General features: G+C 42.1%; 1 protein-coding gene across 1 annotated transcript in view; it reads left to right on the top strand.

The window, feature by feature from the left end:
- LOC122816112 (myocardin-like) overlaps positions 1-13,370 on the top strand; it is a 573,216-nt gene that overhangs the window by 457,273 nt on the left and 102,573 nt on the right. The window contains exon 12 of the mRNA XM_044088880.1: positions 12,417-12,545. Within this exon, the coding sequence (XP_043944815.1) occupies positions 12,417-12,545 (129 nt within the window). The remainder of the gene's footprint in view (positions 1-12,416; positions 12,546-13,370) is intronic.

Below are 13,370 nucleotides of genomic sequence, written 5' to 3'. Positions count from 1 at the left end.
TCAGTGGGTGTGGAAGGAACTTGACACAGCTGAACCCATACCCAGAAGACTGGACAAGATTCTAGCACCACCTTCAGGTAAGGAGTTTTGGGCTAAAGGGGTGCCCACTGATGCCATGGTTATGGTGGTGGCCACCAATAAGGAACTTGCTGAAGAGAGCTCCACTGTTAATCCCCCTAATGGGGAATCCAGGGTGACGTACAGGTTTGGGAAGTGTGTCTATGTTTCAGCGACCTTCACCCTAAGGTCGCTGAATTATTTGGCATATTGCACAAGGTTACAGAGAGAAAGGAAATGTCAAATACTTTCGTAGAATCCATTTCTGCAGAAGTCCAATCATCTGTGACTTTTCAATTAGCTACCCTGCAATCTGTTTCAAATTCATCTATGAGGCTTCTTTCGCATCTAGCAGAAGGAACCTCAAGGGTAGCGGGTTCAGGCATTTCCATCAGGAGGCATGCCTGGATGCACTTATATGATTTTTGCAGAGCCCTTCAAGTCTTCGCTCATCAATGCTCCTTTTGACGGCATGTCTTTGTTTGGCCCAAAGTGAAAGACACATTATCAAAGTGTGAGAAGGATGGAAAGTCCCTCTCTGCAGTGGGCATATGTTTTACAACCCCTCAAAGACCCCTTTCTATGAATTAAGGAGGTAGTCAGAAATGTGGTTCAGGAAATCTTAGGGGCTCTTCCAGAGCACTTGTGGAGAAAGTTCCCCTAGGGACAGAGGGGGGAACTCTAATGGTTGATGCCTCCCCCTCCATGGCATAGGATGCCTGCAAAACCAGGGGCCCAGAGATTCTTTCTTTGACGGACCCTACCAGCTCTCCTGAAAGGAGCCCCGACTGTCCACGTTTGGAGGCAGTCAGGAGATGATTATCTCTGCACCAGAGAGCCTTGCCAGACATAACAAAAGACACCTGGGTGCAAAAGATTATATGCAGAGGCTATACAATACCCTTTTCTCTTCCTCCTCCAATCTCAAGAAAAATTCTTGATGTTCCACCACGTCAGAGGGAAGAAGCAGCGGTTCATAAAAAACCTGCTAGAAAAAAAAGTCACAGAAGAGGACCCACTAAATCAGAGAGAATCTGGAACTTATTCAAGGAGGACTGGAGACCAATCTTGGATCACAGCAACTTAAACATTTCAGCATACCAAGTTTTGGATGGTCACAGTTCAGACCATTCTCCCTTTTCTGGGCAATGATGACTGGATGTGCTCGATAGACCTGCAGGGTGCGTACTATCACATAAAGATGAATAGATAATCCAGAAGGTGTCTACTTTTCCGGATAGAAGCCAGTCACTACCAGTTCAGAGGTCTGCCCTTTGGTCGCACCACAAGCCCCAGGGTGTTCACCAAATGCAAGGATTCCAGGTGTTTCTATATATAGACAACTGTTTCATTACCACCCTGACCAGGTATCAATTGATAATGGCAAGAGATCCAGGCTTGTTTTCATATGTGAATAACCATAAACTATGACAAGTGCCAACTGGAACCAACTCAAAATTTGGAATTCATAGGAGCAGTTTTCAACACAAACTCAATGACAGCTTTACTGCCTCTCTCAAGAGTACAAACCATTAAATCACAGGTCAGAAAAATAAACTGTAGTACCAAGATTTCAGCCTGCTTCAGGCTCTAGTATCAATGTCAGCGGCAATAACACTAGTGCCGTTAGCCAGATTTTATATGAGGATTCGCCAGTGGATGTTAACAACCCAGTGGACAGTACTTTACCAATCCATGTCAACCCAAATATGGATCACTCAGACATGCAAGAGAGATCTCAGGTGGTGGATTCAATCAGTCAACTTCAGGGAGTGCAACTGAGTATTTGAGATCAACAGGTTAAATACAACAAACAGTACAACTATAAACTCAGCACCGGAAATAAAAAAAAACTCACTTATTTTAATCCAAATACAAATAGCAGAGCTTTCATGAATAGTTGGTTCAAATACAGAGTTTTTAAATACAGCACATGATATCATTGCCCAGTAAGAGGTCAGTTTGTTATACAGAGAACCTAACGTTTAAAGACACAGCAACACATATAAAAAGTATATTCAAAAGCAACTTAAAAAGCACTACAGATACAGGCAGTCAACAGCAACATTCAATTCAGTTCATTTACTTTTGTTTTAATACAGGTTTTAAACTAACTGAAGCATTTAATGCAGATGCACTGTCAGCCTGCAGTTTTAAAATACACCTGTATTCAGCTAATTCAGTGGGATTTAGAAGACCACCACCTCTTACTTTAAAAATATCATTTGTATTATTCTAAATTTAAATGCATGGTTTATACCATTGCCATGAATATGCTTAGCCAAGGAGTTAATAAATATATTCCTTCTAATTACTTGGCTGATGCATTTGTTTAGTATATTGGCTTTTCTTTCTGTTTCGTGTTGTCTGTCTTCCATCTTTGTTAAGCCTAGGAAGGTTTGATTCTCCCATTCTTATTTCTAATCATCATCAACCCCCTTTTCCCATTTTTATATGGGATAGGTGTGTTACATCAATATCAGTCAATGTGACCAAATCACCTGGAGCCAATGTTTTCACTGCAGCAGGGGTGTAGCCAGTGAATCTCATTTTGTACTCACAGATGCTTATTGCTACCTCCAATCTGCCTGGAATTTAAAAAATGGTATTATCACTCAAGTTACTACCCCCCACCCAAACTTAATGTGTATCACATTTTAACTGCTCAGATAAAAACTATTAGAGATACTGTTTCTAGATCTGCAGTCCTCTCTGTAAGCAGACTACATAGATGGTTTAGAGACATTAATCTAGATGGTTATAGAAATAATGTGACTTGATAAAGCTCCGATGTTTCTAACATATTCAGAAAAAAATTGTACTGCTTAGAGTACAAAGAATATGCTTGGCTACACCCTTGCACTGCAGAATGTCTGTATATACTTAAAAAGTATTTGTCCTCCTTGACGTCTTTTCCTCTTTTAACTTGCTTATTTGCTGCCCTCACTTCCTTACCAGCCTTCTGATTTCTTCCTTGTACTGTACTTCATCTGCCTCATCTTCCCTACTTTCATGTATGCCTTTCCTTTGGTGCTAATGATTAGACTCACATTATTATACAGCAGTTTGTCTTCCTTTATTTCTCACTTTTTAACTCTTCAACAAACCATTTTCAATCCCCTCAGTGCAGTACCAAACATGGCCTTTCACAGGTTCATAAGTTGGTACTGGCTATCGGCCCTAGGGCCTATACAAGCCTAGCCATAACAATTCCCTGTATATTTCTTCCCGCAATATTTACTTTCCTGGACCCCTGTCTAGCCGGGCGACTGACGTGATCCTCTGGGTGAATTTCCCATCTCCCATCCAATCGTCAAGATTCCTTTTGAAGAGCACCAAGGAGGCACTCTGCTTGACATGTATGGGCAGTCTATTCCAGAGTATGGGTCAGGAACCTATCCCTCCAGCAAGTTTTGTTCATTGTGATGACAAGGTTTAGATCCCTGGAGCGTGTGGCTCTGAGGGATTGGGATTTCTTTAAGTGGAGCATGTCCAACAGCTCAGGGTTTGACTTGGCCTTGTATGTTAAGCAGAGATCACCTCTGAGTAGACGATATGCCACAGAGTATAGCTGGAGTTTTTTTAGACGGTCAGTATAGGACATCTACTTTAGGCCTGTGATTCTTTTAGTGAGGTATTTCTGCGGCCTTTCCAGCTGTTGCAGATGTCTTGTGAGGTACACACCAAACGGGGCATTGTACTCTATAATGGGTCTAATGAGGGATGAGTACAATGGGACAATGACCTCCTTTTTTCTGGATGAAAAGCCCTTAGTGATGAGGTGTGCCACATAGAAGGATTTCCTGACTGTTGTGGCAATGTGGTTATCGAAAGTGACACCACTGTCCACCGGTGTCCCTAAGTCTTTCATCACACTTTCGGTGTTTAGTGTATTGCCACCTATGTGGTAATTCATGGGTACGTTGTTTTTCCCAAAGGGGATAACTATACATTTCTTGGCATTAAGCTTGAGCCCATGGCTCTGACACCAAGCATCTGTTTCTGTAAGGCCCTTCTGTAGAGTATCCACATCATTTGGGGATTCAATAATGGCTCCCAGTTTTCAGCCATCTGCAAACTTTGTTAGCCAGAGTCCCTTAGTGTTGGCCTGTACTTCAGAGAAGTAGATGCAAAACAAGAGCTGTCCCAGGACTGAACCCTGAGGTACACCACTTGTCACTTGTCTGGAGCTGGATTTGGAGTTGGCTACTTTTACAGTCTGGGTTCTGTCAGTAAGCCAGTTGGCAACCCATCAAGTGACATAGGGATTTATACCCAGCTTAGTAAGTTTATCTATGATTCCAGAGTGGGGGATGGTGTCAAAGGCCTTGGCGAGGTCCAGATAGGCTGTGTGGACCGCCTTACCCTTGTCCACAGCTCTGAAGACGAATTCGAAGAAGTCAATCAGGTTCAGGAGACAAGATCGGCCCTTCACAAACCCAAACTGGGTGGGGTCCAGTGTTTGAAGGTTGCAAATATCTTTGTTTATAAGTTCCATGATAATGCGTTCCATGCCTTTGCAGATCAGGCTCATCAGACTGATGGGACAGTAGGTCCCGGGATCCCAGGTGGATCCCCCCATGTGGAGTGGGATAACTGTAGCTGTGCACCACTCAGTGGGCACGAAACCTGAGGTGAGACTATGATTAAACCTGACACTTAGATGAGGTGCCAGTTCATTTTGTAGTTCATGGAGTACACAGCCCGGGATGTCATCTGGTCCTATAGATGCTGTATTCTTAGCTTTGGAGAGTGCGGTTTCTACCTGTGTGGCTGTGATTACCAGAATTTGGCAATCTTTTGGTATTGAGATGGGCCCTCTAGGGGGTGAGAGGGGGGTGAAGTTTGCACTAAATTGATCTGCCAGGTTATTGGCAATATCCTTGGGATCAGTATATTTAATGCCATTCTGTTGTAGCTCAGAGCATATCTGAGCATTGCCATTTAGATTCTTAACATAAGTATAGAGTGCCTTGCGGTTGTCTTTGGAATTTTTGGCAATTTTATTTTCGAAACTAGCTTTGGAGGATTTTATGAGGGATCTCAGCTTCTTACTTAGGCTGGTAAGGGAGTTTTTTGCATCCTTGGATTTTCATCTTTTCTGCAACAGTTTCTTTCTTCTGCTGTATAGTTTTTTTATGGCAGGGCATCACCAGATTGGCTTCCTTTTTTTGGAGGAGAGCGTCTTGGTTCTATTTGGGATGGCACGATTCAAGCACGAGTGGATGTGCTCGTACAGTGCCTTAGTGTAGGATTCAGCAGTCGAACTTTCAGCTCCCATCTGTACGGGTGTCATGAAGTTTGTCACTTCTGACTTGAGTAGCATGAAGTTGGCTTTGGAGAAGTTTTTTATGGAGGTTTCCTTACTGGGGGTGGGGTGGGATGTGTATGTCAAGGGTGATTTGCTTATGGTCAGACCTAACCACTGGTATGGAGCATCTATCTCCCATGTTGGTAATGACTAGGTCTAGGATATTGGTGCCCCTGGTGGGACAATGGAATAGTTGATCCAGGGCGTTGGAATTTATGAATTCCAAGAACCACTGGGAAAAGGTGTTGGTACCCGAGTAGTTTTCCCAGTTAATGGCAGGGTAGTTGAAATCACCCAGTATTAGGGTGTTTGGTTGTATCTTAGTATTGTCAAGTATGTTTAGAAAGGTGTAGTGAGAATCTTGGGGCATGGTGGGGGATCTGTAGCAAGCTACAATTTGGATTGCAGCCTTACCTAGTGTTAGTTGCACCTGGAGAATTCCAGATGCATTGTGTTGGGCAACTAGCCTGGAGGTGTGAATATCCTTGGTGAATATGGACACCCCTCCACCTTTAGTGTTTTTATTTTGGTTTGGTGACCGAAAAGTGTGGTAAGAGTTGTAGCCTGGGACTGCAGGGGTGCTCTCTGGAGCCTTGAATCAGGTCTCAGTTACTGCACAGATATCGATGTTCACCATTTTTAGGAGTGCCTCGAGAGATAGACTTCTAGCATTACCTTCAGATTTTGCATGCTTGCATCTGTTATGGTGGTGGTTTTGTCCTTTGAACCTTGCCTAAAAAAGGCACTATAGGGGTGGCGAGAGCTTTAGCCAGTAACCTGAATCTCAGGGGTGACAGGTACAGACCATCTCTGGCAAAGCATCGTGGTTTGTCGATCATGTTGTCCCAGGCAGACAGATACTGGATCCCCTTTGAATGACACCAGAAGCTTAGCCAATTGTTGAAGTCAATTTCAAAGGAGATGGCAGTCACTTCCATACCACATAGCCAAGAATTTTGTGGAAAGCCAAACATAATGTGGGGGAGGGGGTGCAAACGCCCAAACTCAAGGACAGATTTTTTACATTTTGCTCCTATAAATATTAATAGTTGCTGGAATAACAGGTTTTGTATTATCATGCATTTTTAAAGGGTATGAAATCTGAAACATGGATGTCTCTAGTGAATTCAGTCCTCAATGATTTGCAAGAAAACCACAAGTTTTATGAGGGACAGACAAAAATATATGAGTGAAAAATCTGGATAGTCTGTGAAATTCTGGACAGCTAAGAGGTATGGTCACTTCTCATTTCATACATCATGGCTAGACGACCATAAGGAGCTTCTAAATAGATTTTTTATGTTATCAGTATGAAACTTCATTATGGAAGGGATACTTCCCCTCACTTAGTTATGCTGGGATTATGGAAAGTGCAGTGCATTGACTAAGTTGATCTGAAGCATATTTTGTCATAGTCTGAGGTACTGAGGTCATATGGCAATAGGGTCTAAAAATATATAAAGAAGAAAAAGCTGATTTCTGCAATGTACTCATATTCCAAATTATCCTGACAGCACAGTCAAATAAGCAAGGGATCTGTAAGTCTCCTAAGTAACTTTTCAAGATTGCTGGTGAGGAGGGTCGATGACCTCCAAAGCTGGTGGTATGACATCAATCTCTGAATGATACTGGTCTTAGAGCTGCTGGTGGTACACGCTGTGATTTCCTCATCTAAATACCTCAATTGCCTGTATCTGAGACTACCTGATACAGGACAAGATAAAATGCAGATAATTCAGGACACCGCTGTCCAAAAGATGGGTACTGTATGATACAGCTCTATTACACTGGTTTTGCAGAGCTTATGGTGACTGCCTTCTCAATGACAGATCTATAAATATACTGTGTTAGTCCATCTAGCCCCATGAGATTTGGACCTTTCTTACTATAAAAAGCTGTTGATTACACATTGACGATTCTGCTGCCTAGAGCTTCAGCTTGAATCTTCTTGGATCCATTATTTTTTGTATGACATACTCTGGAATTCACAAACTCTGTGACTTTGGAAAATCTCCCAGTCTGACCCTCTGCAACAAGTCTCTGAAAGACACATTTGATTCAGTTCATCTTTGATATTCAGCAATGTTTACTGATTTATCTGGTAAGTCTAATTATTTTTTTTCATTGATTTATCACAGTAAATAGGTTCATAGGTAGGTACTAGACTATCGGCCCTAGTGCCCATACAAGCCTAGCCAAAAAAATGTACCCTGGCTTTCGTCACCCAAGAAAATTATTTTCCTGTGCCCCTGTCGAGCAGAGCCACAGAAGTGATCCCCGGGGTGAATTTCCCATTTCCCATCCAATCATCAAAATTTTTCTTGAAGAGTGCTAATGAGGAGCTCTGTTTGACATAGATAGGTAATCTGTTCCAGAGTATGGGAAGTCTCTGGGACAGGAATCTATCCCTCCAGCATGTTCTGTTTATTGTGGTGACAAGGTTTAGGTCCCTAGAGCATGTAGCTCGGAGGGATTGGGATTTCTTTACGTGGAGCATGTCCAACAGCTCTGGGTTTGACATAGCTTTGTATGTTAGGCAGAGATTGCCCCTGATTAGGCAATATGCGATAGAGTAAAGCTGTAGTTTTTTGAGACAGTCTGCATAGGGCATCTGTTTGAGGCCAGTAATCCTCTTTGTGAGGTATTTCTGTGGTCTTTCCAGTTGTAGATGTCTTGTGAGGTACATAGCAAAAGGGACGTTGTACTCTATAATGGGTCTAATGAGTGATGAGTAGAGGGGAACAATGACCTCTTTTTTTCTGGATGAGAATCCTTTTGTGATGAGATGAGCCACGTAGAAGGATTTCCTGACCACTGTGTCGATGTGATTATCAAAGGACAGACTACTGTCTACCTGTGTCCCAAGGTCTCTTATCACATTTTTGGCATTAAGTAGACTACCAGCTATGTGGTAGTTCATGGGTACAGAGTTTTTACCAAAGGGGATGACAATACACTTTTTGGCATTGAGCTTCAGGCCATGGCTTTGACACCAGGTATCTGTCTCAGTGAGGCCCTTTTGTAGTTTGTCCACATCGTTAGGAGTTTCGATTATGGCTCCTAGTTTGCAATCTGCAAACTTTGTTAGCCAAAGACCTTCTGTGTTGGCTTGCACTTCAGTGAAGTAGATACCAAACAGGAGAGGACCCAGGACTGAACCCTGTGGTACTCCACTTGTCACTGGTCTGATGTCGTATTTGGAATCCGCTACTTTCACAGTGTGGGTTCTGTCCATGAGCCAGTTGGCAACCCATCTTGTGACATAGGGATTTATACATAGTTTAGTGAGCTTATCTATAATTCCAGAGTGGGGGATGGTGTCGAAAGCCTTGGCGAGATCTAGATAAGCTGTGTGAACCATTTTAACCTCATCTATGGCTTTGGTGACTGCTTCAAAGAAGTCAGTCAGGTTTAGGAGACATGATCTTCCTTTTACAAATCCAAACTGGGTAGCGTCCAGAGTTTGGAGATTACCAATGTCTTTGTTTATGAGTTCCACGATAATACGTTCCATGGCCTTGCAGACCAGGTTCATCAGGCTAATGGGGCGGTAGTTCCCGGGGTCCGTCGTGGCTCCCCCTTTGTGGAGTGGGATAACAGTCACGGTGCACCATTCAGTGGGTACAAAGCCTGAGGTGAGGCTAAGATTGAACATGTTACTTAGGTAGGGTGCCAGTTCATTCTGTAGTTTGTGTAGAATGCAGCCTAGGATATTGTCAGGTCCCATGGATGCTGTGTTCTTGGCTTTGGAGAGTGTGTTTTTTACCTGTGTAGCCGTGATTATAGGAACTTTGCATTCTTCCAGTATAGAGATGGGCCCTCTAGGGGGTGAGAGGGGGGTAAAGTTAGCACTGAACCTAACTGCTAGGATGTTGGCAATATCAGTTGGTTCTGTATATTTAGTGCCATTGTGCTGTAACTCAGAGCAGATCTGAGTGTTCCCATTTAGATTCTTGACATAGCTATATAATGCTTTGTGGTGGTCTTTAGAGTCAGTGGCAATTTTGTTTTTGTAACTAGCTTTGGAGGATTTTATGAGGGATTTCAGCTTCTTACTGAGGTTGACCAGGGAGTTCCTCCAGTCATGGAATTTTACTCTTTTTTGCAACCGTTTCTTTCTTTTGTTGTAGAGTTTGTTTATGGCAGAGGACCACCAGATTGGCTTCCTTTTTTTGGAGGATAACATCTTGGTTCTATTAGGGTAGCATGATCCATGCACTCGTGTAAGTGCTTATAAAGTGCATTTCTGTAGGATTCGGCAGTCATACCTCTATTGTCCGTCTGCATGGGTGTCATGAAGTTTGCCACTTCTGTCTTAAGAAGTGTGAAGTTGGCTTTAGAGAAGTTTTTTACAATGGTTTCCCTAATTGGGGGTGGGGTGGGATGTGGATGTCTAGGCTGATTAGCTTGTGGTCGGATCTGACCAACGAGGAATTGACCTCTGGTGTGGAACACCGGTTTCCCATGTTGGTAATGACCAGGTCTAGGATATTGCTGCCCCTGGTGGGGGTGTGAATAAGTTGATCCAAGGCATTAGAATTTATGAATTCTAGAAAACGTTGAGCAAAAGAGTTGGTACATGAGTAGTTTTCCCAGTCAATGGTGGGGTAGTTGAAATCGCCCATTATTAGGGTGTTGGGTTGTACCCTAATACTTTCCAGTGTATCAAGAAATGAGGAGTGTGAATCCTGGGACATGGTGGGGGGTCTGTAGCAAGCTACAATTTAGATTTCGGTCTTGCCCAGAGTTAGTTGCACTTGGATAATCTCGGATGCATTATGCTGTGCAACTAGCCTGGAGGTGTGGATATCCTTAATGAATATGAACACGCCTCCGCCTTTCTGGGTTAGGTGGCCGAAAGGTGTGGTATGAATTGAAGCCTGGTAATGCAGGGATGCTCTCTGGAGCTTTGAACCAGGTCTCTGTCACTTCACAGATGTCAATGTTCTCCATTTTAAGGAGTGCCTCGAGTGAGTGCATTTTGAGGTTTAGACTTCTAGCATTGAGTAGCATTACCCTCAGATTTTGCTTGCTTGTACCTGTTACGGTGGTGAATTTGTCATTTGAACCTTGCCTAAAAAAGGCACTATAGTGGTGGCAAGAGCCTTAGCCAGTATCCGGAATCCTAAGGGCGACAGGTGCAGGCCATCTCTGGCAAAACATCGTGGACTGTCGATCATGTCGTCCCAGGCAGACAAATACTGGATCCCCTTAGAATGACACCAGAAGCTTAGCCAATTGTTGAAGCCAATCATTTTGTCCTTGTACTGTGGTATCATTCTGGGTGATGGCAGGATGCTACTCAGGGTTAGGGTCATACCTGCCTGGGATACAAGATCGGAGAGCTCCTCCATGTATTTTTTCATGTAGTCCACAGAGGTACGTCTCAGGTCATTCACACCAACATGGACAATGACAGTGTCATATTTGTACTTATTGTGGAGTGACCTGAGTGCATGCATTATGTGGCAGATCCTGGCACCTGACAGACAGCTGACAGTAACTTTCTCCTTGTTTAGTCTAGTGAGTGGAACATCAGTGTGCCTGACTATAGAGTCACCTATGACTAGATGTTGGGTACGTTGTTATGCCTTATGGGCTGTGGTTCAGTGGCACACTGAGTTTGTGGGTTATGTGTCATTTGGGTTGTGTTGGGGGGTGGAGTTTGTTTGCGTTTATGCTTTGGATGTCCCTGATGCTTGGGCAGGTTTTTATTGAGAGCCTCCATGAATGTAGGTGTGTGTTTTGTGTTTCTATGTGTGTGTTTTGGTGGTGTAGGTTTTGAGGGACTATGTGATGAGTGTGGTGTGGTGCAAGTGTTTACCTTCTCCTCTTGACTGTCTAGTCCAGTCTTGGGTGAAGAGAGCTTTGCTTCCAGTTTGGCTATATAAGTGCATCTCTCACAGGTTGTAGTGTTAGGTGGTAGGAGGACAGGGTTGTCTGTGTACATGAGGCAATTGCTGCATTGCCCCAAGATGCCCAGATTCATCAGTTAGGAGAAATCACTGGGAGCTGACCCTTAGACATGCCTAGATAAGTGCTTATTTATTAAGTACTAAAAACTGCTTTCCACTAGACAAGTGAGGAAAGTTGAGTGCTGTAGTAATTTGCAGCTTATGTAGTGCTTACAATGAGTTCTGAACAAGTGCTGAGTTCAAAGAAACAGATTTGAGTGCTGAAACTAGAAAACTGGCTAGTTATAAGAAACAAAAGTAAGCTAGAAGGCTTCCCTCCAACACAGAAGGGCTTGGGGGCTCAGAAGCCTACAAACAGTCTAGACCACTTAACAGGAAAGGCAGGAAACAAGCTTAAAATGTTTTTTTTGTTTGATCTTAGCCAGCCAAAGCTGAGGTTTTTAAGCAGAAAATATTTCAAACTGTACCACTTAAATAGGCAAGGACAGGAAATCAAAGAATGTGGCTACCCCCACACCTGCAATAACTAACAAATAATAAAATTCAAGCAGCACTAACTGAAGAGCAGAGTCAAAACTTCCAGTTCAGTTAATAATCATGCAACACAGTTAAATCAATTTAAATACTGTATTATTTGAACAAAAGTGCAGATAAAGGTACTTAAATTCTCTTATATGTCCAGTTGAATACAGCTAGATCTTAGCCGGCCAAAGCTGAGGTTTTTAAGCCTATTAGTTAGTATTTTATCTTTGTGAGAGTTTAGCTTTTTTTTAACATTTTTTTCATCTGCATATATATATATATATATATATATATATATATATATATATATATATGTATATACACAGTATATGCTCTATGTTTTTTCTGTCAATGTTTAAGTACTTCAACTATTCTCAGTTTGCATACAAGTCCTCTAAGCACTCAGCTTCTGTCTGTATCCATCTTTTTGTCAGCCAGTAGCTGACTGATGCATGCAAGCAGCATATCTTCAAGTCTTCATCTACATTATGTTTACATGTTCTCAAATAGATAATTTTTGTTCTTATTTCAGGAGATGTTGTTTTGTTGGATGTCCTTACTTAACCAACAAGTATAACAATGCATCTATTTTTTATTTGAAATGTTTGCAGGTGTTCTGTCCCTCAGTTGGTGAAGATTTTGATCTTCCGATGCAGATTACAGCTAGTCCCACCAATAACACCTCAGGTTCAAGTCGTTCTCTAGAGGAAGAACTACGGGATGCGATCAAAAGAGTACAGGTGAGATAATGAATAGAGTGCTGAAGAAAATTTCAGTAATGTGTTGAAATATAATTATTGAGGCACTCACCATAATAGCAGATGAAAATATTAGAGCAATTAACTCACAGATATGTGACTAAAAGATAACATATTTCATAGGTAGGTACTAGACTATTAGCCCTAGGGCCTATATAAGCCTAGCCAAAAAGGTACCCCGACTTTCACCACCCAAGAAAATGATTTTCCTGTGCCCCTGTCAAGCAGAGTCACAAAAGTGATACCCGGGGTGAATTTCCTATTTCCCATCCAATCATCAAGATTTTTCTTGAAGAGTGCTAATGACGAGCTCTGTTTGACATAGATATTAGAATATTAGAATTATATAGCAGACCACAATTTTTTTTCTGGGTGCTTTTTGCACGCACACACACACACACACATATATATATATATATATATATATATATATATATATATATATATATATATATATATAGATCCCCTTCTCAAGCTCGAAATCCCATATGATTGAAACTCATTTTCGTGAGATGAAAATTGCGAGACCTTAAATACTCAAATGGCAAACTTTTCCCAGGATAAGTAAACACTTGCTCAACATGCTTTTTTCTCCACTGTAGTGTGATCCCGGAGTTGGTATAAATATATATATATATACATATATATAGTTAAGGGGGTATGGGGGGCATAGCCACCCACCTTGGTGGGCTTTATTTACTATAGTGTGTGTTTTGTTTAAGTCTGGGCAAGTATTTACTTACCCTGAGAAAAATTTGCTATTCTGGTATTAAAGGTTTCGTGAATTTCTTCTCGTGAAAATGAGTT

The sequence above is a fragment of the Protopterus annectens genome, chromosome 1.part1 (genome assembly GCF_019279795.1).
Source record: "Protopterus annectens isolate FY-2018-M chromosome 1.part1, PAN1.0, whole genome shotgun sequence".
In the NCBI taxonomy this organism is placed as follows: Eukaryota; Metazoa; Chordata; order Ceratodontiformes; family Protopteridae; genus Protopterus; species Protopterus annectens.
The sequence above is the reverse complement of the archived record's forward strand: the minus strand, read 5'-3'. Positions and strand labels throughout refer to the sequence as shown.